Genomic DNA, 26,641 nt, shown 5'->3' with positions numbered 1-26,641 from the left:
CTATAGTCTAGTCTATAGTCTAGTCTATAGTCTAGTCTATAGTCTAGTCTATAGTCTAGTCTATAGTCTAGTCTATAGTCTAGTCTATAGTCTAGTCTATAGTCTAGTCTATAGTCTAGTCTATAGTCTAGTCTATAGTCTAGTCTATAGTCTAGTCTATAGTCTAGTCTATAGTCTAGTCTATAGTCTAGTCTATAGTCTAGTCTATAGTCTAGTCTATAGTCTAGTCTATAGTCTAGTCTATAGTCTAGTCTATAGTCTAGTCTATAGTCTAGTCTATAGTCTAGTCTATAGTCTAGTCTATAGTCTAGTCTATAGTCTAGTCTATATCTAGTCTATAGTCTAGTCTATAGTCTAGTCTATAGTCTAGTCTATAGTTAGTCTATAGTCTAGTCTATAGTCTAGTCTATAGTCTAGTCTATAGTCTAGTCTATAGTCTAGTCTATAGTCTAGTCTATAGTCTAGTCTATAGTCTAGTCTATAGTCTAGTCTATAGTCTAGTCTATAGTAGTCTATAGTCTAGTCTATAGTCTAGTCTATAGTCTAGTCTATAGTCTAGTCTATAGTCTAGTCTATAGTCTAGTCTATAGTCTAGTCTATAGTAGTCTATAGTCTAGTCTATAGTCTAGTCTATAGTCTAGTCTATAGTCTAGTCTATAGTCTAGTCTATAGTCTAGTCTATAGTCTAGTCTATAGTCTAGTCTATAGTCTATAGTCTAGTCTATAGTCTAGTCTATAGTCTAGTCTATAGTCTAGTCTATAGTCTAGTCTATAGTCTAGTCTATAGTCTAGTCTATAGTCTAGTCTATAGTCTAGTCTATAGTCTAGTCTATAGTCTAGTCTATAGTCTAGTCTATAGTCTAGTCTATAGTCTAGTCTATAGTCTAGTCTATAGTCTAGTCTATAGTCTAGTCTATAGTCTAGTCTATAGTAGTCTATAGTCTGGTCTATAGTCTAGTCTATAGTCTAGTCTATAGTCTAGTCTATAGTCTAGTCTATAGTCTGGTCTATAGTCTGGTTATAGACTAAATATTTGCACCAAGAATTATGGATACAGTAACTAAACAGCAAAACAACAATACATAACTACTTTGCTTTATTTGTTTCATTCCTTAGGTTATTTACATCGTCCTATACATTAGTTTATTCCAAAATACAAGGGTTTCTTTGTAATTTCCTGAAATTCAGTTTTTTCATTTCCGTGAAATAAACAAAGAAAATAGTTTCGATATGTTATTTCTTATATCTTAAGTATAATATTTAATGATCGAAATTGTGAAAGTTAAATGTCTTGTTATTTTATAAGACAACTTTTTCCGCCTACAAACCCTAAACTAAATGCTCCAAGTGAAATGTTAAAATATTGATCCTTATAAATGCACACACACACACACACACAAACATACAAAAACATATATGTGTGTACAAGTGAAGTACAATAAATAAAAGAAAAAAGTCAAGAACAAAAGAAAAACAGGCTAAAACATGTTGATGTTTTTGTTTATACTTAGGCTGACCTACTTATTGATTTTACTACACCGCTATATTAGAGACTAAAGTATTGTGAGTTTTTACTGATATTGGTAACATTCCAAAAGTTTATTTAAACTTATTGGCCCACATATAGTAGGAGCAAACCCATCTGTAACACTGATGAATGAATCAATCTCACAAATATCTACCGGGAAGAAGTCTGTTAAAACTCTGTACGAGTACCTGAGTTTCATTACTGAGAATATCAGAGTGTTCCGGCACATTTCAGGTTAGAATTTTGCGCCATCTCTTGACATTTATGAAACAGTATGGATATTGGTGAAAAGTCTAACCTGGAATTTCAGCTTGCTGGACGCTGTACAGACTGAATTTTACTTTCCATCTAAAAGTCCCCTACTCTATCTTAGACTTGAATCTATCCGTCTAAACAAAGAGTGTGTTATGTTCGATAAATAGCGTGAAAATTGTCATCACTTAAGTGTCCCCTTTGTAAGGGAGAGAGCAGACAGTTGTCCCTTTTCTATCACCAAGTAATCTAGAAAGTAGATACTTGAAAACACCTAAAGCAAACAGGTTCATTGAAATGCATTGATTCCTTTGGGCTAGCATTCTGACTATCTATTTGTAATCTATATAATGGCGATTGATTTCCTACCACATCTATTGGACTTAGTTTTCCTTAATAGCCCTCCTTTAGGATATCTCTTTCGTTCAGACTTACTTGACCGACTGTATTTTCTTATTTATTTTGTTGATGTAGGTGGTTCCTTTTATAACAGAGCTAAAAAACGAGCAAACAAAGTAGAAATGTATGTAAAAATTGATTTAAGTGCTTTGTTCCTTTAACTTTAACAAATAAACACACAGAATAAATCTGTTATTAAGGACACAAACATTTTACTTTCTCTTTTTGTTTCTTGGCAACATTTAAGTTTTTTTATTTAATTTATTTGAAGGTGCTGATACTTTCTGTTAAACGTAACATTTTTCTAGCCTGCTATTTCATACTGTCAGGGCTTGATAAGGGTCAATTCCCTAATGAAAAGAGTTGTAGAAAGACTAAAAGTTAATTTATTGTTACGATTTATTTGTTTATTTTCGAATGAAAAACAAGAAAGTTTACACGAGATATTAAATATTTTATTTAAGTTGAAGGCCCAAGAAGACACAAATCTGAGGTGTTTGAGTTTATTCTCTGGAGAGTGATTTGTTATTTTTGTTAATACATTAAACTTATCAAGGATGGTCTTTCGGATAGCATTTTATTACTTTGGAATTAATTGTTATTAAATAAGTTTTTAGTTAATAAATTATTTAATAATATGTTGCTTGTTTTTGTTTCGTTATAGCGCATCGCAGATCAAATGCATTTCTGGATGTACCCACCGTGAATATGCATCATCTGAGAGTGAGCGATGATGAGGATTTAGATCGTTTAAGAACATTTAGTGCTTCAAAAGGGGGTAAGTCAAGAAAACAGACATAATGAATAAATAATCTCATTATTTCATTTCTATTAATAAGTTCAACACTTTACATTTTTGTTACAACATTTCCCTTTCCTTTGCACCATAGTTTCTATAACTATTTTGAAAATATCTTCTTAAGAAAAAACATTTCAAATCAAATATTTGCTCTAAATTTAGACAATATTTGAATTAATAATTGATTCAATTCATATTTAAGCAATGAAACGTGAACTCATACGAGCATACCGACATGCTTAAGTGGCCATACTTAATCAAAGCCCTTCTCCACCCCCAGTTCATATCAGTTAAACTTAAGGAAAATAAGAAACTGAATTATTTGATTTTCATAAAAGTTACTTTTCAAATTTATTCAAGTATTAAATAAGAAAAGACATCATTTCATATATGTATGTATGTGTAGGGGGTATATGTTTAAGTATTCGAAACACTTTTGATTTAGTTCTTCTTCATATATGAAAGGAAATTTTAGTATATTATTAGGGTGGCTCTTTAAAATCTGAACAACTTTTCTAATGAAAAGTTCTTTAGAATCAAAAAGTTCTTCGGAGTCTGAAAAACATTTGTTTTAAAAAGCTTTAGAAATCTAAAAAACTTTTTATGGGAAAATCTTATGAATATAAATAACTCTTTCACGATAATGTTCTTCAGAATCTGAACAACCTTTCTATTGCAAAACCTTCAGAATAAAAACTTTTCCCGTGAAAAAGGTCTTCAAAATCTGAAAAACTTTTCTATAAAAAAAGTTCTTCAGGATATGAACAACTTTTCAATTGAAAAGTTCTCCAGAACTTGAACAAATTTTCTATTGAAAATGTCCTCTATTTCTATGAAAAAGTTCTTCAAAATCTCAACAACTTTTCTATGAAAAAGTTCTTCAGAGTCTGAAAAACTTTTCTATGAAAAATTTCGTCAGAATCTAAACAAATTTTCTATAAAAAAATTCTTCAGAATCTGAACAACTTTTCTATGAAAAAGGTCTTCAGAATCTGAACAACTTTTCTATGAAAAAGTTCTTTAGAATCTGAACATCGTTTCTACGAAAAAGTTCTTTAGAATTTGAACAACTTTTCTATGAAAAAGTTCTTAAGAATCTGAACAATTTTTGTATAAAAAAGTTCTTCAGAATCTGAACAACTTTTCTATGAAAAAGTTCTTCAAAATCTCAACAACTTTTCTATGAAAAAGTTCTTCAGAATCAGAATAACTTTTCTATGAAAAATTTCTTCAGAATCTGAACAACTTTTCTATAAAAAATTTCTTCAGAATCTGAACATCGTTTCAACGAAAAAGTTCTTCAGAATCTGAACAAATTTTCTATGAAAAAGTTCTTCAGAATCTGAACAAATTTTCTATGAAAAAGTTCTTCAGAATCTGATCAACTTTTCTACGAAAAATTTCTTCAGAATCTGAACAATTTTTCTATGAAAAAGTTCTTCAGAATCTGAACAATTTTTCTATGAAAAAGTTCTTCAGAATCTGAACAATTTTTCTATGAAAAAGTTCTTCAGAATCTGAACAACTTTTCTATGAAAAGTTCTTCAGAATCTGAACAACTTTTCTATGAAAAAGTTCTTCAGAATCTGAACAACTTTTCTATGAAAAAGTTCTTCAGAATCTGAACAACTTTTCTATGAAAAAATTCTTCAGAATCTGAACAACTTTTCTATGAAAAAATTCTTCAGAATCAGAACAACTTTTCTATGAAAAAGTTCTTCAGAATCTGAACAACTTTTCTATGAAAAAGTTCTTCAGAATCTGAACAACTTTTCTATGAAAAAGTTCTTCAGAATCTGAACAACTTTTCTATGAAAAAGTTCTTCAGAATCTGAACAACTTTTCTATGAGAAAGTTCTTCAGAATCTGAACAACTTGAAATAGTTCATTAGAATCTGAACAGCTGTTCTGTTGGAACTTTTATATTCAGAGTTCAACTTTGAACTACCCTAATGCTGATATCATTATACACTTTAGGATTCAGTTCATCCTCATGTACATCCGCCCAGATGCCTTAAATGATAAATTTAAATTTTTATTTGATACAAAAATAGAAGAAAACGTCATGAGTACAATGATGTCATCATCCGTACTTGTGCCACCTTAAGCTACCACTTTCTGATTTTGTGTGTGAGTGTGTTGTTCTGAGTATTTTGTGTGCCACTTCAAAAGCAACATGTTCAGACATCAAATGTATACATTTAAATTTTTATTGTCTATTGAAATTTGCATAAGCTGGGTGGTACTCGGATGGATAGGGTATATTTGGTAGATGTAAAATAATGTTAAATATTGATTGAAATAAAATTAATTTTGAAAAGTAAAGTGTTAGGATTTAATAAAAGGAGTTTGCAAAAAATAACTTGATCATATGAAGGAGTTTTTCACCATCTATACATTTAGGAATATAATCAAACAAATATATCTTGCGATCAGCCGATGATGTTCAAGTCGCTCTGTAAGAGCCTCATAAAACTGTGAAAATCTCCAAAAAATATATATTTTTTTCTACTTGGGTCTGTAGTATATATTTCATTCAAGTTTATTATTCTTTATAACATCACCCCTATTGCCCTATTTATTTTCTTTAATACATTTATTTATTTTTATATTTCTAACCAAATAAAAAAATGCAAACAAACGTTTGTTAAAAATTTCAACAATTAAACTGTGCTAAAAGTCAAAGTAATATATTTTTTATTTTTATTTATTTTCATTTTGTTTTTAAAATTGATTAATTATTTTCTAATTTATATTTTTTCCTGCTCAAGAATGTAAACAAATTTAATGAAAAACATTTTTGGGAACATGTTTAACATTTTAAACGCTACAATAAACAAATTTCCTTTTGAAATTATTAAAGCAGCGGGAAAATAAGCAAAAAATAAAGAAATTAAAAGATTTAAACAAATAATTTCCATTTTTTATTTGTATGAATTTTTACTTGAATTTGTTATTTTTTTATTATGTTTTTGTTATAAAAGAAAAGCCAACATAAAATTAAAGAAATAAAATCACAGTTCCAAGGTCTTTTAGTTTAAACAATAATAAATGAAGAGTTTAAATCTCAAAGGTTTTTGTGACTTGTAAATTTTAGGGGAAATAGTAAATTTTGTGTATCAAAATATGTAACGCATTCAGAATAATAACTATATAGCGTATAAACTAGACGTTACTGTAGTCTATAAACAAGACTATTAGACTTTATTCCAGTCTAAAGATTAGACTTTACTCTAGTCTATAGATCAAACTTTACCACAGTCTATAGACTAGACTTTACTGTAGTCTTTAGACTAGTATTTACTGTATTCTATAGACTAGACTTTACTGTAGCCTATAAACTAGATTTTACTGTAGTCTAAAAACTGGACTTTACTGTATTCTACAAACTAGACTTTACTGTAGTCTAATACACTGGAAATTACCGTAATCTTTAGTCCAGACTTTACTGTAGTCTATTGATTAGACTTTACTGTAATATAAAAACTAGACTTTACTCTGATCTATAGACTAGCCTTTGGTCTAGTCCTTAGACTAGCCTTTGATCTAGTCCTAAGACTAGACTTTGCTCTAGTCTGTAGACCAGACTTTGCTCTAGTCTGTAGACTAGACTTTACTCTAGTCTATATACTAGACTTTACTCTAATCTATATACTAGGCTTTACTGTAGTCTATAGACCAGAGTTTACTCTAGTCTATACACAAGACTTTACTATAGTCTATAGACTAGACTTTACTATAGACTATAGACTAGACTTTACTACTTATAGTCTATAGACTAGAATTTACTGTAGGCTATCGACTAGACTTTACTGTAGTCTATAGACTAGACTTTACTGTAGTCTATAGCCTAGACTTTTCTCTAGTCTGTAGACTAGACTTTACTGTAGTCTATAGACTAGAATTTACTGTAGCCTATAGACTAGACTTTACTGTAGTCTATATACTAGACTTGACTATAGTCTATAGGCTAGACTTTACTGTAGTCTATAGACTAGACTTTACTGTTTTCTATATACTAGACTTGACTATAGTCTATGAGCTAGACTTTACTTTAGTCTATAGGCTAGACTTTACTTTAGTCTATAGGCTAGACTCTAGTCTATCGACTAGACTTTACTATAAACTAGTTAGTTAGTTAGTTAGTTAGTTAGTTAGTTAGTAGTTAGTTAGTTAGTTAGTTAGTTAGTAGTTAGTAGTTAGTTAGTTAGTTAGTTAGTTAGTTAGTTAGTAGTTAGTTAGTTAGTAGTTAGTTAGTTAGTTAGTTAGTTAGTTAGTTAGTTAGTTAGTTAGTAGTTAGAGTAGTTAGTTAGTTAGTTAGTAGGTAGTAGTTAGTAGTTAGTTAGTTAGTTAGTTAGTTAGTTAGTTAGTTAGTTAGTTAGTTAGTTAGTTAGTTAGTTAGTTAGTTAGTTAGTTAGTTAGTTAGTTAGTTAGTTAGTTAGTTAGTTAGTTAGTTAGTTAGTTAGTTAGTTAGTTAGTTAGTTAGTTAGTTAGTTAGTTAGTTAGTTAGTTAGTTAGTTAGTTAGTTAGTTAGTTAGTTAGTTAGTTAGTTAGTTAGTTAGTTAGTTAGTTAGTAGTTAGTTAGTTAGTTAGTTAGTTAGTTAGTTAGTTAGTTAGTTAGTTAGTTAGTTAGTTAGTTAGTTAGTTAGTAGTTAGTTAGTTAGTTAGTTAGTTAGTTAGTTAGTTAGTTAGTTAGTTAGTTAGTTAGTTAGTTAGTTAGTTAGTTAGTTAGTTAGTTAGTTAGTTAGTTAGTTAGTTAGTTAGTTAGTTAGTTAGTTAGTTAGTTAGTTAGTTAGTTAGTTAGTTAGTTAGTTAGTTAGTTAGTTAGTTAGTTAGTTAGTTAGTTAGTAGTTAGTTAGTTAGTTAGTAGTTAGTTAGTTAGTTAGTTAGTTAGTTAGTTAGTTAGTTAGTTAGTTAGTTAGTTAGTTAGTTAGTTAGTTAGTAGTTAGTTAGTTAGTTAGTTAGTTAGTTAGTTAGTTAGTTAGTTAGTTAGTTAGTTAGTTAGTTAGTTAGTTAGTTAGTTAGTAGTTAGTTAGTTAGTTAGTTAGTTAGTTAGTTAGTTAGTTAGTTAGTTAGTTAGTTAGTTAGTTAGTTAGTTAGTTAGTTAGTTAGTTAGTTAGTTAGTTAGTTAGTTAGTTAGTTAGTTAGTTAGTTAGTTAGTTAGTTAGTTAGTTAGTTAGTTAGTTAGTTAGTTAGTTAGTTAGTTAGTTAGTTAGTTAGTTAGTTAGTTAGTTAGTGGTTAGTTAGTTTTCCGAATCCATTTTAATAATTTTCATATTTTAATATTAAATATTTCTAACACAAACCATAATTTGCAAAACAATGTCATTTAAATGGATTTTAACTAAACTATAATTTCAATTTAATGATACAAACTATTTTGTTACCACATCTAATAGCGTTAAAAATTTGAAAACACGGAAATTCTAGACTTGTTTCCAACTGTTAGTTTGCTACTCCTGTTTTCAATTTAATATAAATTTCAATGGAGTGTGTTTAAGCTGTTTTTGCTAAAGCATGCAATTTTATATAAATTAAGGAACAAAAAAGAAATAATATAAAATTAAAAAAAAACACAACAAATAAAACAGTATAAAATAGTATCAGTAAAAACAGACTTATACCAAACCACTACTGTCTGTAAATTTATTTACACTTGCAAAAAATTTTACACAATTTTTAGCACTTTTCTCTCTATACAACTAGAAAATTACAGTAATAAAATTGTTTTTTTTTTTTTTGCACAATCAATTTACAAATGGAAAGTAGTTGGTTGCAAGAAAATAAAAACTAAGAATTGTTAACATTTATAATAAATTGCAGGCAATCATGCAATTTGTAGTTTATAACGAGAAATTTTAATAAATAAAACGAATAGAAAAGTTTTTGTATTTAACTAAAACTGTAAAAATGTCTGTTGAGGTTTTAAGTTTTAGTTAAGATAAAAATTCAATTTTTCTCTCTCAATAATTTCCATAGAAATTAAACAACAGTGCGTATAATTGATGTGATGAGTTTGAAATGAATTATATATTAAGTATACGTCAGGGTGTTTTAACAAAGAAAATTACTAATTGTAGTAAAATTTGAAATTTATGAAATCAACTTTTAAAATTCTTTTAAAAACCCTCAATGTAATAACAATTTAAACTTCTTCTCTTGCAATAACAAGTGCAATGCAATTTAATTCAGCCAACCATTGACAAAGTGTTATATTTTACTAATTTATTAGTAGCATTTCTATTTCATCATCATCATTTTACTTTATTAACTATAATTACATATTTTTCCAAGCATCTTGTCACTTATAATTCTTTTTTTATTTATATATTTTCTTTATTTTTACACTTTAATCCGCACAGGTATCATTAATCGTGGCGACTCCTTTAGACGTCGTCGTTCACGCAGCAATAGTTTGGCACCCGTCAGTCCCATTCACCCACGCGTTGGTGCTTTAGCTGGCTGCACAGATGCCGATGTTAATCCCAACGATGCCAGCCAACAGCAGCAAGTAGATGTTTATCATGTCGAAATGCTGGGAGCACCCGGTGTGGGCAAACAAGCACTTGTCTCCCAATTTCGTACTTCAGACTGTATTAATGCTTACGATGGACCAGGTAAAGTGAAAAATAAATATAATAATCTTATCTCATTACTTGTCTACCGTTTTTTTTTTTTTTTGTTTTCTTAAGGCATTAATATTCAAAAAAGAAGATAAAATGTAAAAATATATATTTCTAGATTAAATGAATATTGTTTAAAATATTTTCCATAGCAAAAGTAGTAATTTCGTAGTGAAATGTATTTGTGTGTGTTGTAAATTAAGGCTGGTACATATTTAATAACTGCATTTAATCATATTGCAGAAATGTATGTATTTCACATACTGTCAATTGAAACCTATAATTTGAAAAAAGTAAAATGGAAATAAATTTTCACTAAATTGAGGTTTTTGCAAAAATGTATATTACCCATACATACACACTATTAACCCCAAATTAAAAATAAATTGTATCAAATATATTTTAAAACGTAACCTAGTAACAAGTTTATTATGACACAGATGGCATTAGAATGATTTTCTGATCTAGATAGAAGAGTAAACAGGCTAAAGATTTTTAATGGGTAATATTTTTGCTATATACTGGACTATAGACTCGACCATAGTCTGGCCTATAGACTCAACTATAGTCTGAACTATAGACTCAACTATAGCTTGGACTAGTCGAGTCTATTGTCCAGAGTCAATAGACTTGACCACCGTCGAGGTTATAGTCCAGACTATAGTCGAGACTACAGTTCAGACTATAGTCGAATCTTTAGTCCAGACTATAGTCGAGTCTACAGTCGAGTCTATAGTCCAGTCTATAGTCCAGACTATAGCTCAGTCTATAGTCCAGTCTATAGTCCAGACTATAGTCGACTCTATAGTCCAGACTATAGTCGATTCTATAGTCCAGAATATAATCGAGTTAATAGTCCAGACTATAGTCGCGTCTTTAGTCCAGACTATAGTCGAGTCTATAGTCCAAACTATAGTCGAGTTTATAGTCCAGACTATAGTAGAGTATTTAGTCCAGACTATAGTCGAGTATATAGTCCAGACTATAGTCCAGACTATAGTCGAGTCTATAGTCCAGACTATAGTCGAGTCTATAGTCCAGACTATAGTCGAGTCTATAGTCCAGACTATAGTCGAGTCTATAGTCCAGACTATAGTCGAGTCTATAGTCCAGACTATAGTCGAGTCTATAGTCCAGACTATAGTCGAGTCTATAGTCCAGACTATAGTCGAGTCTATAGTCCAGACTATAGTCGAGTCTATAGTCCAGACTATAGTCGAGTCTATAGTCCAGACTATAGTCGAGTCTATAGTCCAGACTATAGTCGAGTCTATAGTCCAAACTATAGTCGAGTCTATAGTCCAAACTATAATCGAGTCTATAGTCCAGACTATAGTCGAGTCTATAGTCCAGACTATAGTCGAGTCTATAGTCCAGACTATAGTCGAGTCTATAGTCCAGACTATAGTCGAGTCTATAGTCCAGACTATAGTCGAGTCTATAGTCCAAACTATAGTCGAGTCTATAGTCCAGACTATAGTCGAGTCTATAGTCCAGACTATAGTCGAGTATATAGTCCAGACTATAGTCGAATTTATAGTCAAGACTATAGTCAAGTTTATAGTCCAGACTATAGTCGAGTCTATAGTCCAGACTATAGTCAAGTTTATAGTCCAGACTATAGTCGAGTCTATAGTCCAGACTATAGTCGAGTCTATAGTCCAGACTATAGTCGAGTCTATAGTCCAGACTATAGTCGAGTCTATAGTCCAGACTATAGTCGAGTCTATAGTTCAGACTATAGTCGAGTCTATAGTCCAGACTATATTCGAGTCTATAGTCCAAACTATAGTCGAGTCGAGTCCAGACTATAGTCGAATCTATAGTCCAGACTATAGTCGAGTCTATAGTCCAGACTATAGTCGAGTCTATAGTCCAAACTATAGTCGAGTCTATAGTCCAGACTATAGTCGAGTCTATAGACCAGACTATAGTCGAGTCAATAGTCCAGACTATAGTCGAATCTATAGTCCAGACTATAGTCGAGTCTATAGTCCAGACTATAGTCGAGTCTATAGTCCAGACTATAGTCGAGTCTATAGTCCAAACTATAGTCGAGTCTATAGTCCAAACTATAGTCGAGTCTATAGTCCAAACTATAGTCGAGTCTATAGTCGAGTCTATAGTCCAGACTATAGTCGAGTCTATAGACCAGACTATAGTCGAGTCAATAGTCCAGACTATAGTCGAATCTATAGTCCAGACTATAGTCGAGTCTATAGTCCAGACTATAGTCGAGTCTATAGTCCAGACTATAGTCGAGTCTATAGTCCAAACTATAGTCGAGTCTATAGTCCAAACTATAGTCGAGTCTATAGTCCAAACTATAGTCGAGTCTATAGTCCAGACTATAGTCGAGTCTATAGTCCAGACTATAGTCGAGTCTATAGTTCAGACTATAGTCGAGTCTATAGTCCAGACTATAATCGAGTCTATAGTCCAGACTATAGTCGAGTCTATAGTCCAGACTATAGTCGAGTCTATAGTCCAGACTATAGTCGAGTCTATAGTCCAGACTATAGTCGAGTCTATAGTCCAGACTATAGTCGAGTCTATAGTCCAGACTATAGTCGAGTCTATAGTCCAGACTATAGTCGAGTCTATAGTCCAGACTATAGTCGAGTATATAGTCCAGACTATAGTCGAGTTTATAGTCAAGACTATAGTCAAGTTTATAGTCCAGACTATAGTCGAGTCTATAGTCCAGACTATAGTCGAGTCTATAGTCCAGACTATAGTCGAGTCTATAGTCCAGACTATAGTCGAGTCTATAGTCCAGACTATAGTCGAGTATATAGTCCAGACTATAGTCGAGTCTATAGTCCAGACTATAGTCGAATATATAGTCCAGACTATAGTCGAATTATAGTCCAGAATATAGTCAAGTTTATTGTCCAGACTATAGTCGAGTATAGACTATAGACGGGTCTATAGTCCAGACTCTAGTCGATTCTATAGTCCAGACTCTAGTCGAGTCTATAATGCAGACTATAGTCGATTCTATAGTCCAGACTATAGTCGTGTCTATAGTCCAGACTATAGTCGAGTCTATAGTCCACACTATAGTCGAGTCTATCGTCCAGACTATAGTTGAGTCTTTAGTCCAAAATATAGTCGAGTGTATAGTGCAGACTATAGTCGGGTCTATATTGCAGACTCTAGTCGAGTTTATACTTCAGTCTGTTGTATAAAGTCCAGACTATAGTCGAATCTATAACACACTATATGATACATATAATTCAGACTATAAGCCTATATATAGTTCAGAAAATAGTTTAAATTTATATTTTTAATTTTTCTACTTGCAGAATGTGATGAAGCTGAACAAAATATTTCAATTATTTTAAATGGTGTCGAATCGGAATTGAAATTTTTAATAAATGCACGTGAATTAAAGGTAAGTTAAATGGATATTAAATAAGAAATATTGCAAAACAAATGCTATTTTATAAGCCTTTGATAAATTTAAAAAAATGTTTAATACTAAAAAAACTTTAAGCAGCTTAACAGCAATTAATAATTTATTTTTGTTTTCGATTACATTTTTAATTTAAAAATCTAATAAATTTTCAACAATTTCATACTTAATAAATGTGACAAATTTATAAAGAACGCACAAAACACAAACAAATTAAAGCAAATATGATTTGCTAACCAAAAAAAATATGACAAAAAATTCAAATTTATTTGACTGCATAATAAAATATGAAGCATTGAAAAACTGGCAACTTTTACACATTATAAACCAGACATTTTGGTTGATAATTTTTTGTTTTCATTTCTACTATGCCTCCTCCATTTAAAGTCAAAATGAATTTGTTGTGTAAATTTCTTTGGTTACACTTTACAAAGTTGTTTTTTTTTTCTGCTCATCTGTACTAATGGGACAATGTAAAAGCCCGGCATTCTTTTAGTTTTGTTATGGGGTTTTGTAGTTGGCAAACAAACAAAAAATGTAAGGGAAAACAACATGAACATTTATCCCTCCATAATATATATAATGTATGTTGGCCTTTGGCCAAATGCAAAACACGAAAACAACAACAAAATTATAAATATAATGGAAGGGAGCAGAAACGTAAGAAACGGTTGCAAAATAATAATTTGCACCATTTACAAAATTCATATTATTTTGTAAAATTAATAGAAAAAAATAGAAAAACAACAATACTAAAATCACTTATTCTGTGTTTTTTTAGCATTTTTTATTTTAGTTTGTTTGTAATAAGTACAAGTATTAAGGCAAACATGACATTAAAGAGCAAATATTTGTAGTAGTAAACAAATACACTACACACACACATGCAGTTACTTTTGTAAAGATGAAAGAATAACGGACCTTAATGCCGCCATCATCATTTTAATGCTCATTATCTCATGTTCTTTCTAGAACACACACATACATATGCTTTAGAATACATGTATGTATTAAATTTAATGTAATGTTGTTTACAATGGTTGTAGTTGTTGCTACACATTTAATTATATTTGTTTTACAAATATTCTTCTCATTTTGTCAGTGTTTGGGCGATTTTTGGCAAAGTTTGTTTTAGAGTTTTACAAATAGTGAAACAAACAAACAACTTTCAGGGATTTTGTACAATTGTAGAGTTTAATTTTAAGTTTAAGTTTTCTTTCACTAAAGAGAATATGAATCAATAATATATAATGTTGTTAAAATGTTACTTATCCTGAGAAGGACTCAAAATATAAACATCAAAAAGTAACTTTTAATAAAGAGTAAATTTTTTAAGTGAAAACTACTACACAGAGGGAAAAAAGAAATATACACGCCTGGTACGAAATTGACACCAAACTGTTTAAAATTTTTAAATAACATCCGTTGTCAAAGTATATACATACGTACGACAACACTATGTAATGTTGACAACATTGCTACAATTCGTTGTCGAAATCTAAATTTTATACACATTCATTGTCTAAATGTTAACAAACGTGGTAAGCTCACTATTGACAAACAATCCGTTGAAAATAACGTAAATAAATGTTAAATAAATGTTAACGTTTGTTAACATTTAGACAATGGATGTGTATAAAATTTAGATTTCGACAACGAATTGTTGCAACATAGTGTTGTCGTACGTATGTATATACTTTGATAACGGATGTTATTGAAAAATTATAAAATCTTTGATGTCAATTTGGTACCAGGTGTGTATATTTCTTTTTCCCTCTGTGTAGGACCCTAATTTACCCACACGAAATTAAGCGGTTTAAAAGTTGGTCGAGTGTAAGCTATCACTTTTTCCCTCAGACCTTGCAACAAAGGTGGTGAATAGGGTGAATAGTAACCTTTGTCGAAAGGTCTGATGAAAAAAGTGATAGCTTACACTCGACCAAGTTCGGAACCAGCTTAACATCGGAGGGTAATATATCTACTGTCAGATGTCTGCTTTTGGAAGAGGAATAAAAGGATTAAAAGGTTCCACAAAACACAATATCGTTCAAAAAGCTTTAGACGAATGCTTTTGCGTTTGAAAAGTTCTTTGTGATGTTCGTTACTCGGTCTACTCGATCTCATCGGATAAACATGACACTTTCATCTCTCAGGATGACAACGGTCACTGTTGATCACTTGTAGCCCAAGTGTTCGTTGATCTTTGCTGATTTATACCAGATCAATTGCAGTTTTGTAGATGATATTCGACTAAATGAAAGCTCATGTTTATCATACGCCTATTTGGCCCTGATGTGGATTCGATAGATGAAGTTTGGCGTACTTTAAGGGTTAATTCTGTTCAAAATAAAGACGTTAATGATACAATGGAATTGGGCGTATTGTCTGAGCTAGCCCTACCTTCACAATAGCCTTGCTAGGTGTATACAAATGCGATATTGTGGGCAAATTTTACTCTGAGCTATTGACACTCTGTTTTAAAGAAAAGCATTTCAGAGAGAGCGTACTGCATCGATCGAAAAAATATAAGTCAGACGACTATAGGTCTATGATTATAAATTAGATGAGTCAAAACTTCCACAACAACATTAACTTGATCTCACAACATGTGTCATGATCTAATATAACGTCATATCAGGTCACATATTCAGCCTACTTGTTATTATCTAATCCGATTTCAGCAATTCTCAGTAGACCTTAATGATCTCACCATTACCTTGTCGTCATCAATATTCGGCGTTGATTTAGTTGTTTAGCCAGTCCTCACATACGATTTCCTCCACTTTGGGTTGTCGGAATAAATCCACTTTCCATCGCCAATAATTATTCGATGGGAAAATGACCTATTATAGCGTTCAAGCAGCATTTCGGACATACATAATCATTTTTTAACGTCTTTACGCTCCAACTTGCTTCTGAGTGATTTCTACTGCCTTCAAAAGATCCAATTGGAGCATGTTACTTTAGTCAACCGTTACTTTAGACTTTAGGCCGCCGGGATTGGGGGTATATGAGCCTCAGTATACCCGTACTAACAAGTGAATGTGTCGGATGTTTTTCTCAATAAATGTGACAGGTTAAAGATTTTTATTATGGTTTGAATGAAGATGAATGTAAAAGACGATGTGTAATGAACGATGTCTTAGCAACTTGAGATGATTACCAAACACATCTCAAGTTGCAGTTGCCGAAAAGTAATTGGTTTTGTTGTCGGGGAAAACTTCAGATATTATCTGAAAATTCCTGTACGGTTGTCCAATGCTCTGATATTAGCCAGAGATCTTGAAAAAAATAACGTTCACTTCCCAGACGATTAATTTCTTTCTTCGTAGAAAACCAATAATATGAATCTTAAGGTGAGCAACCCATATTGGCTGATTCTTGCTCATTATCTGAAAAGGCTGCGTAACATCTCTTAGTTTTAGAACAATAAGATATTGAACATTGTGTGTCACACGCAGGAAAGAGATCTATAAATGGTGTCATTTATTCTCGACCAATGCTTCGGCTGGTGTAGAATGGCTCGGTAAAGCCTTTGCTAATCTTTACTGAAGACTTTGTTCAATTGCCAGCTCTAAAGACGCATTGATAAAGTCCTATCAGTTGGGACAAAAGTGACTTGTCTCAACAAGACTGGCTAAAATGCTAATTTCACGGTAGATAGTACTAAAGTACAGAGTTTAATAAACTCAGACTCAAATTATCGGTCATGCTTCTTCGCCACCGGTTTTGAATAGCCTGTTCAGTACCATAACTCTTCTTCTTAACTATCTTGTGAAAGTTTTTACTTTTTCCTCTATCACTTTACCTCTCAATATCCTGGCTCTCATGTTTCCGCAATAGTCGTTTCTCAGCCCTAATATGTAGTTGGTTCGCCTTGTTGTCTTTTTCCTTGTGTCATTCTATAATAGCACAGGTTACAATTGGCCCCATACCAGAAGTGGTCTGAGTGAGGTTTTTCCGTATCGACGTACATATTTCTCTGCTGCCACTGTACATCAGAAACGCCTCAAATAGGTGCCTTGAATTGATGTAGTTGGAAAAGCTGGTTAGAATAGGCTGTTTCTATCTCTAGTATTTGAAGCTTTGCAAGCTGGAAATGCTGGTTGGAATAGGCTGTTTCTATCTCTGGTATTTGAAGCTTTGCAATGTCCAGTTTCTTTGTCGCAATTTTTACGTCGCGTACTTCTCCGTCCTGTCCATCTCATCTTCTGGATATCAGTGATATCAGCCTTAAATTTGTCGAGGTCATTGAATAGTGCCACCTCTTATGTAGAAGGTCGGTCAATCAAGCATGATATAAAGATATGTTCCTGGAATGGCTATCTAGGATATGAGATGGCCAGTTGGCATGTGGAAAGGCATATAACAAATCGTTATCATTTGAATAACACCACATGAGGGTTATGATTCGGCTTGGAATGTAAGTTTCTCTGTCGACAGCATTACAGAGCACAGAAGTTTGATTGGAACTTTGATCTGTGACCTCAGCTTGGGTGTTAATGTTAACATTGGTTATTTTAAAACTTTATAATGAGATTCAATTGGTTTCTCTAACATAGGCACCATTAATTTCAAGGTGTAGCTGAAGTAAGTTATCCTTGAAAAGGCTCTCTTATCGGGAAGGCGCTCTTAGCATAGAAATTAGACAGATAGCTTTAATTCATGCCTTTAGCACCATATGTGGGGACTAAATGGTGAGAGCATGTAGCTTAATATGTCTTTGAAAGTAACAAGAGAAAATAGTGCAGAAAATTATGATACAACAAGTAAGAAATTATAGTCGGGCGAGGCCGACCATATAATACCCTACACCTTTGACAAAAATATAATGTGATTTAGTTGCCATAATAAAGCATTTAAGTTTAATTGTACCTTGCTTTAGATATACATACTTATGCCGTTTATTGTTGAATAAAATTGTGGACATTTAAGTAAAATTTTGATGGGGGCTTTTCATAGGAGCTGGGGTCATATGAGAACCTATTATTATGGAATTCGTGAGGGTCATCAAGTCTTGTATACAACTTGGTTTTTGCAGCTTTTTGTCGAGATATGAGTATATTAAACATAATTATGAACTTAAAAGACCTATTCGGCTGGTTCAGTTGTATGGGGGCTAGGTGAAATAATGGACCGATGTTAACCATTTTCAATGGGCTTCGTCTACGATACCATAAGAGATCATGTGTCAAATTTCATTGAATTATCTCCAAAATTGCGACCTGTAGTTTGATTACAAGGATCACAAGCCCTATTGGGGGTTCAGTTGTATGGGGGCTAGGTGAAATAATGGACCGATGTTAACCATTTTCAATGGGCTTCGTCTACGATACCATAAAAGATCATGTGTCAAATTTCATTGAATTATCTCCAAAATTGCGACCTGTAGTTTGATTACAAGGATCACAAGCCCTATTGGGGGTTCAGTTGTATGGGGGCTAGGTGAAATAATGGACCGATCTTAACCATTTTCAATAGGCTTCGTCCCTGAGACAATAGAAGATCATGTACCAAATTGCATTGAATTATCTTCAAAATTGCTACCTTTAGTTTGATTACAAGGTTTACATGGAAGGACGGACAGACGGACGGACATAGCTAAATCGACTCAGAAAATGATTCTGAGCCGATTGGTATACTTTAAGATGTGTATAGGACCAATACTATTGTGCGTTACAAACATCAGCACAAACCCAATATACCCTCCCCACTAAAGCGGTGTAGGGTATAAATATATTTATTTACAAAAATTTAACAAATTTCTTTACCAAAAGTAAACAGTATAATTTAGTTTGCCCTAAGCAAATATTAAAATTAGGATAATAATAACATAATTTTGCCTCATTAATGAATATAACAATAATACAATTAAATATATTTTTAATTTTCTAATCACATCATAATCTGCCCAAAATAATAAACAAACACCACCACCCCCCTAAAAGGATGAACTGGAAAAAGCCGATGCTTTTTTGGTTGTATACTCTTGCGTGGACAAGGAATCATTTACACGAGCTAAACAGATTTTATCACGTCTACAAGATATGGATTTAATTAGAACACGACCCATTATATTGGTGGCAAATAAAATTGATTTAGCGAGATCACGTGCCGTTTCCGCCCAGGGTAAGTTTGTAATAGCAAATAATAATTAAATATTTATTAATTAACAATTTAAGTGATAATTATGTTATATACTTTTTTATTAACAATTTGTTTTTTCCCTTTTAGATGGCAAATGTTTGGCCTGTACATTTGGGGCGAAATTTATAGAAGTATCGGTGGGCATTAATCACAACTGTGATGAACTATTGGCAGGAACTTTAACACAAATACGCTTGAAAAAAGAACAAAATTTATTGCAGGTTAGTGGTGATATTAATTAAAACAAGATTTATTAACAACAAATTAAGTAAAGAAAAACAAAATTTTAAATTTTCAAAAAACTGGCTTTTTTCCTTTTACTTTCGCTTTACAACTCTTACACAAAAACACGTACACATACACACACATATTGAAACATAACCTCACTTTGACACAATGTTTTTTATTGTATTTTTATGATTTGTTTTTTTTTTTATCATATTAATTGGCCTTTTTACTAAAAAAAATATTTGTTTTCTAACACAACTTTGCAATTATTTCATTTTAATTTATTTAATTTCTTTTATCCACAAAACTTCTTTCATCTCATTGTTATTATTGTTCACTTTAGCCTAAAACGAAAAAAATCAAAAATAAATCTAAAGATAAAGATAAACCAAAAGACAATTTGAATAGCGATAATAATTGTCACAATAAGAATTATGATTTTGATCAAGGGGAAAAATCGTTAAATGATAAAAATTGTGAAGTTATGGTGAGTAAATCGTCTGTATAAATGTTTTTTTTTTTTTAAATCTAACAAAATTCCCCTTAAAACAATATTTTAATTATTTGGTGTTTAAATCCTACCAATATTTATTTAAAAAAAGAGCCCATTATCTCAAGCTCCAGTTATCATTTATCAAGAAGTTATTTTTATAACAAAATGTTATGATAAAAATAACTAGAAATTGAGCAAATGTGGATAAATGTTTTTCTTATAAATTTAAATCCTTTCTGTAATATATGTCAAACAATATTTTTTTGTTATTTGTTTATACTCCCTGTAATTATACTATAAATATGTATAAGAAGTGTAGCCTTAATATAGGCAATAGTTTTTTAATACAAAAGTTTAATTACTTTCCGAAAGTAGGTTTTTGTTTTTCTTTAATTATAAATTGTTTTTTCAATTTTATACTCCCTGTAATTATACTGCAAATATATCTAAAAAGTATAGCCTTTACATATGCAATAGTTTTTTGTTTCCCATATAAGTTTAAATATTTTCAGTTAATGCATATTTTTACACATTCCTTTTGAGACCTTAAAGCTCTGTTATTACAAAATTCCCTTTGTGAAAATTCTATTTTATGTCCCCTTATAGCATTAAAGGTCAATCATAGACCAAACTCTACAGAATGATTTGAAGTTATTTCTAATTTATACACCCAATATATTGAAAATTTACTTGTCTACAAAGTTCTATAATATACTATAACTCAATAAATTTATCAATTATTTATTTACTATATATGTATGTCCAGAACATTGATAATTTGGCCCTTTTAATCAAACCCCAGTAAATCACCTTTATAATCTTTAAAATTTCTTCTATTTTCCATATTTTGTTCTTGCCAACTTTTATTAAATAAACTTCTTGATTTTTGTTTAAGTTTTCAAAACATTTCCAAATCATCATCTTGCACACACATATTTAATGTTTTCTTTTCGTACCTTTTCTTATTTATATTGTACATACATATACATATGTATATATAAAATGCACACTGTACCTATACTGTAAATATTTCAGTCACAATTGAGGTCAATAGCACTTTTGTACTTATTATTTTATATTTAAAGAAATACTATTTAAAGGGTGTGTCGAAAATAGAGAAAAATAATTTCATTACCTACATAACTGTAGTCAATGGTGTGATATATAAACAATCCTGTATTCCAAACATAAACAGTAGTAAAGACTCTAGAAGTATATTACCATATAGGTTAGACTACTATCAAGACTATAGACTAGGGACTAGTCCAGACCAAGGTAGAATATAGTACAAGATGTAGTGAACTTATAGCCAAGATTAGAATACAGACTCTACAATAGACTAGAGTTTACATTACTCCATTGACTAGACTGGACTATATATTAGGCTAGACTGTAGTCCATACTGTTTTCCAGAATATAATCCAGACTATAGACTAAAATGTAGTCTTTTCTACTCACTAGACTATAGTCTGGACTATAGACCAGGCTAGAATATAGTCCAGGATATTGTGTACCTATAGACTAGACCATAGTCCAGACTATAGTTTCACTATAGTCTGGGCTATGTCACAGGTCTATAGTCAAAACTGTAGTGCACATATTGTCTAGGCTATAGCCCAGACATAATAATATAGACACTCTTCTAGACAAACGACTATGGACAGGTCTATAGTCAAAATTATAGAAAGATCTACAGTCAAGACTACAGAAAGGTCTATAGTCAAGACAATAGAAAGGTTTACAGTCAAGACTATGGATTGGTCTACAGTCCAGACTATAGACAGTTCTACAGTCAAGGCTATAGACAGGTCTATAATCTTGCCTATAGACCAGTCTATAGTCTTATAGACTGATATATACAGTCACGACTATAGGCTGGTTTATAGTCCGGACGATAGACTGGTCTTTAGTCAATACTATAGTCTGGTCTATAGTCAAGACTATAGATTGGTATGTAGTCCAGACTGAAGACTATACTATAGTACAGACTACAGACTATAGGCTATAGACTATACTAAAATCCAGCCCATAGACCAGACTGAAGACTAGACAATAGCCCAGACTATAGATTAGGCTATAGTCTAGACTGAAGACTATACTATAGTCCAGACTATAGACTATAGTCCAGGCTATAGACTATACTAAAATCCAGGCTATAGACTAGACTATAGTTCAGACTATAAAGTAGCCTGTAGTCCAGAGTACATATACTCTGGCTATAGACTCAACATGAGTCCAGAGTATAGACTATACTATACTCGAAACTGTAAAGTAGGCTACAGTTGAAAGTGTAGACTATGATATATTCTAGACTGTAGAATAGACTATAGTGCAGACTATAGACTGGTCTATTGTCCAGACTGGTCTATAGTCCAGCCTATAGTACAGACTATAGATTAGACTATAGTCCAGTCTGTAGACTATACTATAGTTCAGACTATAGACTAGACAATAGTAGAAGCTATAGTCTAGACTATAGTAGAGGCTATAGACTTAACTATACTGTAGAGTATATACTAGACTATAGTCCAGAATATAGACTAGAATAGACTATAGTGCAGACTATAGACTGGTCTGTAATTCAGACCATATACTATAGCCCAGACAATAGATTACAGTCTATACAACAGACCAGGCTATCAAGACGATAGATTGGTATATAGTCAAGGCTATAGTCTGGTCTATAATCAATACTATAGTCTGGTCTGTAATCCAGACTTTAGATTAGACTATAGTCCAGACTGAAGACTATACTATAGTCTACACTATAGACTAAACTATACTCCAGGCTATAGACTAGACTATAGTCCAGGCAATAGACTATACATACTAAAATCCTGGCTATAGACTAGACTATAGTCCAGACTGTGGTCCAAATTATAAAGTGGGCTGCCGTGCTGAGTATAGACTAAACAATAGTCCAAAGTATAAACTAGACTATAGTCGAAACTATAAAGTAGGCTATAGTCCAAAGTATAGACAAGAGTGTAGATTAGAGTGTAGACTAGAATATATTGCAGACGGTAGAATAGACTATAGTGCAGACTATAGACTGGTCCATAATTCAGACTATATACTATAGTCTAGACAATAGATTACAGTCCAGACAACAGACTACTGTCCAGAAGTTATGCATTAAACTATATAACAGATTATAGACTAAACTATGACTAGAATAAAGAATATTCAGTGATTATATAATACGTTAAAAAATTTTTTCTTCTTCAAAGAAATTTAATCTTTTCGGCCCACCCTCACACATGTTACAAAATCATATACATACATATGTGTTTATATATTGTACATATACTATAGATCTATTATTTAGTAAAATTTCTTAATGTTCATTACATATTTGCTATAGCTTTCCAAATCCATATTGTACATATAAACAAATGAACTATTTACAATACCACCTCCCCATACATATAGTACTTAAAGATTTTTTTCCATTATGTTGCACATTTTTTTAAATTTTTATCCAATATATATGTATGTTTCACTGTCGAAAAACAAAAAGCTTTTATTTCAGAATATTTACTAAAATACAGCACAATATGTACCAGAGTAATTAAAAACTAATTAATCAAATCTATATGATTTCATTTTTCTCTATTTTGTTTTTTTTTTTTTTTTTTGCTATAAACAGGGTCATCGTGATACCTCACCCTCACCGGCCCACTGGTATAAGAGTCGCAGCGTTATGATGGCCAGCATGAAGGCAAGACAAATGTTGACATGGATTTTGGGTAAAGAAGATTCAAAATTTAAACACTGCGAAAATTTGCAAGTTTTGTAAAATATATATAAAATGTTATGACACGATATACAGGAAATACAAATGATCAAATAAATTATAAATAATTAATAAAAGAAAAGCATTTCTTTAAAGAAAAACTATAATTGCTAATAAATATATATGAATTGTAATGTTAAATATTAAGGTTTCTTTTCAATATATGATAAAATAAAGCTAAAACAATAATAATTTATATATAAATAATTAAAACTATTTTTGTAAAATATTTTTTTTTTTCATTTATTTTATTTAAAAATATTTTTTTTAGAAAAATTATAAAAAAAATAAATAAACAAAAGTTGTAAAAAAATATTAAAAATTTAAAATATACTAGAGAAAAAATTTAAAGCCTGATAATCAAAATTAAATCAAATTTAATTAAAAAACCAACAAGCAACAACAACAACAAAAATAATTAAATTTAAACGTTACTGCTCTTAATTAAAAAAATTATACATATTTAAAAAAATTATAAAGATTTTTAAGGTGGCAACATAATTGTTATAGGAAAAGCTTTGTTAATTAAGCTTTTCAAAACATTTATAATATTTAAATTTTTTGTTTGACATTTCAAAAGCTTTTTAAAGTTTTATTTATAAATGAGCATTTCAAAGTTTTATTTCTATTAGACAAGAAAGCTTTTACAAAGCTTTTGATTATTAAACTTCAGTTACTGTAATTTATTACTAAACTTTTATAAAATCTTGTAAATTTTTTTCATTTTCAAATTATTATTTTAATCTTTTTAGACTATTTGTTTTAAATTTTTAAAATTAAAAGCTCTTTTACAATTTTATTTGCTTAAAATTGTTTTAAAGTGCTTTTAAGTGTTTATTAACTTTAAAGCTGTTTCCAAAGTTTAAATTTTATAGTTCTCTTAGGATATTTTTTTCCAAAGAAAATTTCCCACAGCAGTGATTAAAAAGCTCTTTTTTCAATTAAAATTTACAAAGCTTTTCGAAAAAAAGCTTTTAATTTGTTTTATTACTTTCTTAGATTTCTATTGAAATGTAAGCTTTCGTTAAGTTTTAAGCTCTTTAAGAACTTGTTTTTAAATATTTGCAACGAAAGCTTTTATTTAAGTACAATATATATGTATGTTATAATTATAAGCTTTAAAAGCTCTTCAATATTATAAAATCTTTTAAAAGCTCTTAAATGATTTCATAACTTTTTGTGATCATAATAAGCTTTTAGCTGTATAAACTTTATAGCAACATATTAAAAACTTTTAGATTTTGAAGTTATTCTAATATTCTAAACTTAAATCTTAAAGCTTTTAACTTTTCAACTACTCTTATTTCAAACTATATTAGTATTTTAAGAAATAAGCTTAAAAGCTTTGGAATAAAGCTCTCAAAAACGTTTTATTATTCTGATTACAAATTTTAAAGCTTTTTATTTTTTTACTCCTTTTTTATACTATTTTAGGGTATTTACAAAAAAAAAGCTTAAAAGCTTTTTCGGTAATTCTTAAAGCTCCTCTTATATCATTAATTATGCTGATCATAAATTTTAAAGCTTTTAACTTTTCAAATGTTTAGCTTTCAACAAAAAAAGCTTTAATGCTTTTTCGATCAAGCTTAAAAAGCTCTTCTTAAATCAATTATTCTGCTGCCTAAAAAGTTTTTACAAAAACTTTTAAAAAATCAATGATAAAACTATGCAACAATATGGAACCAAAATTTTATGAAAATACAATTTTTCTGTAGTTTTTATGATAAAATTTAAGTAAATAAATAATAAATTTAACAATTAATATAATTATAACAATAACAACAAATTAAATAAAGTATTTATGTATTAGAACTTAAACTTATATGTAAATTTAACAGAAAAAAAAATAAGAAAAAAACTGAAAAACAAATATTAGAAATTTCTACTCATCTTTAAACAAAAATTAAATAAAATTAGTTAAAATATAATATTTTTGTTAAATAAATAAACATTTATACTACAGTCAGTGACAAAAAAATTAAGAGAAAACTTAACATACAGTGAATGCAATTGGCAAGAGATTTACAGTTCATAATACTTCGAAGACAAGACTTTCCATGAAATTTTAAAGCTTTATTCTCAGATTCTCTCCCGGTCAATGTAGGCCGAGGTAGGACTATGAATACAATCCTGTTGTACCATTCTTTAAGAGAAACATATATCTTTGTTAAAAGATAATCTCTATGCACTAGTAAATGCAACTAATTTTATTTAAATTTTTTAATTCGTCTTATTTTTTGTCACCGACTGTAAACCCTATAAAATGGTTTCTACATTCTTAAGAAAAAAAAGTAACTAAATAAAAATTCAATTAAAAAAAAGGAAAACTCCAATTAAATAAAAAAATATTTAGTTAAATTAAATCTATTATAAATATTGCTTCCATTAAACAATTTTTAAAATTTATAAAAAATACATTATTTCTATTAAATTACACAAATTTTTCTTCATTTGTTTTTCATAGTCTTCCTCTTAATAATTTCAATGTTTTTCTTTTTTAATAAATTTTATGTGAAATTTTATGTTAAATTTATCTTTAAAAATTAATAACAATATAAATGTCCATTATAATTGTAAATTATACATATTTATAATTTCAAATTGTAATTTTTTTGTTTATTCTTTATATATAAAACTAAAAGCTCATTTGTATAAAAAAAGAAAAATTGTAACAAAAAGAAAAATAATAAAATAAACTATTAAAAAATATATATATTATGTAGCCCAAAAGAGTCTCATAAAGTTGAGAATAACAGTAAGTATTTACATAGTAAGAAAAGCAAAAGAAACTTAACAATATTATTAAGATGTCCAAAAAAGCTTAAACCCCTTTAAAGGTCATATCAGACTGCAATATAATAATAATTGTTTAAAACTGTTAAACTGTTTTTACCTTCAGGTCAAGTTTATGGCTTCAAAACTAACAATTCCTAGAAAAATTTTAATTATTTTAAACAC

At 30.2% G+C, this 26,641-nt stretch overlaps 1 protein-coding gene across 2 annotated transcripts in view; it reads left to right on the top strand.

The window, feature by feature from the left end:
* LOC119611438 (GTP-binding protein RAD) overlaps positions 1-23,882 on the top strand; it is a 61,349-nt gene extending 37,467 nt beyond the window's left edge. The window contains exons 3-9 of one of the 2 annotated variants that reach the window (XM_037967014.1): positions 2,844-2,957; positions 9,341-9,595; positions 12,910-12,998; positions 18,968-19,148; positions 19,254-19,387; positions 19,738-19,881; positions 23,537-23,882. In XM_037967014.1, coding sequence (XP_037822942.1) covers positions 2,844-2,957; positions 9,341-9,595; positions 12,910-12,998; positions 18,968-19,148; positions 19,254-19,387; positions 19,738-19,881; positions 23,537-23,686 — 1,067 coding nt within the window. In that variant the 3' untranslated portion in view covers positions 23,687-23,882. The remainder of the gene's footprint in view (positions 1-2,843; positions 2,958-9,340; positions 9,596-12,909; positions 12,999-18,967; positions 19,149-19,253; positions 19,388-19,737; positions 19,882-23,536) is intronic. The other variant, XM_037967015.1, reaches the window with a different exon arrangement.
* The last annotated feature ends 2,759 nt before the right edge of the window (positions 23,883-26,641 follow it).

Source organism: Lucilia sericata, unplaced genomic scaffold, assembly GCF_015586225.1.
Source record: "Lucilia sericata isolate MDLA Ls3-8-SP2 unplaced genomic scaffold, ASM1558622v1 Contig001450F_arrow, whole genome shotgun sequence".
NCBI classification, from domain to species: domain Eukaryota; kingdom Metazoa; phylum Arthropoda; class Insecta; order Diptera; family Calliphoridae; genus Lucilia; species Lucilia sericata.
The sequence above is the reverse complement of the archived record's forward strand: the minus strand, read 5'-3'. Positions and strand labels throughout refer to the sequence as shown.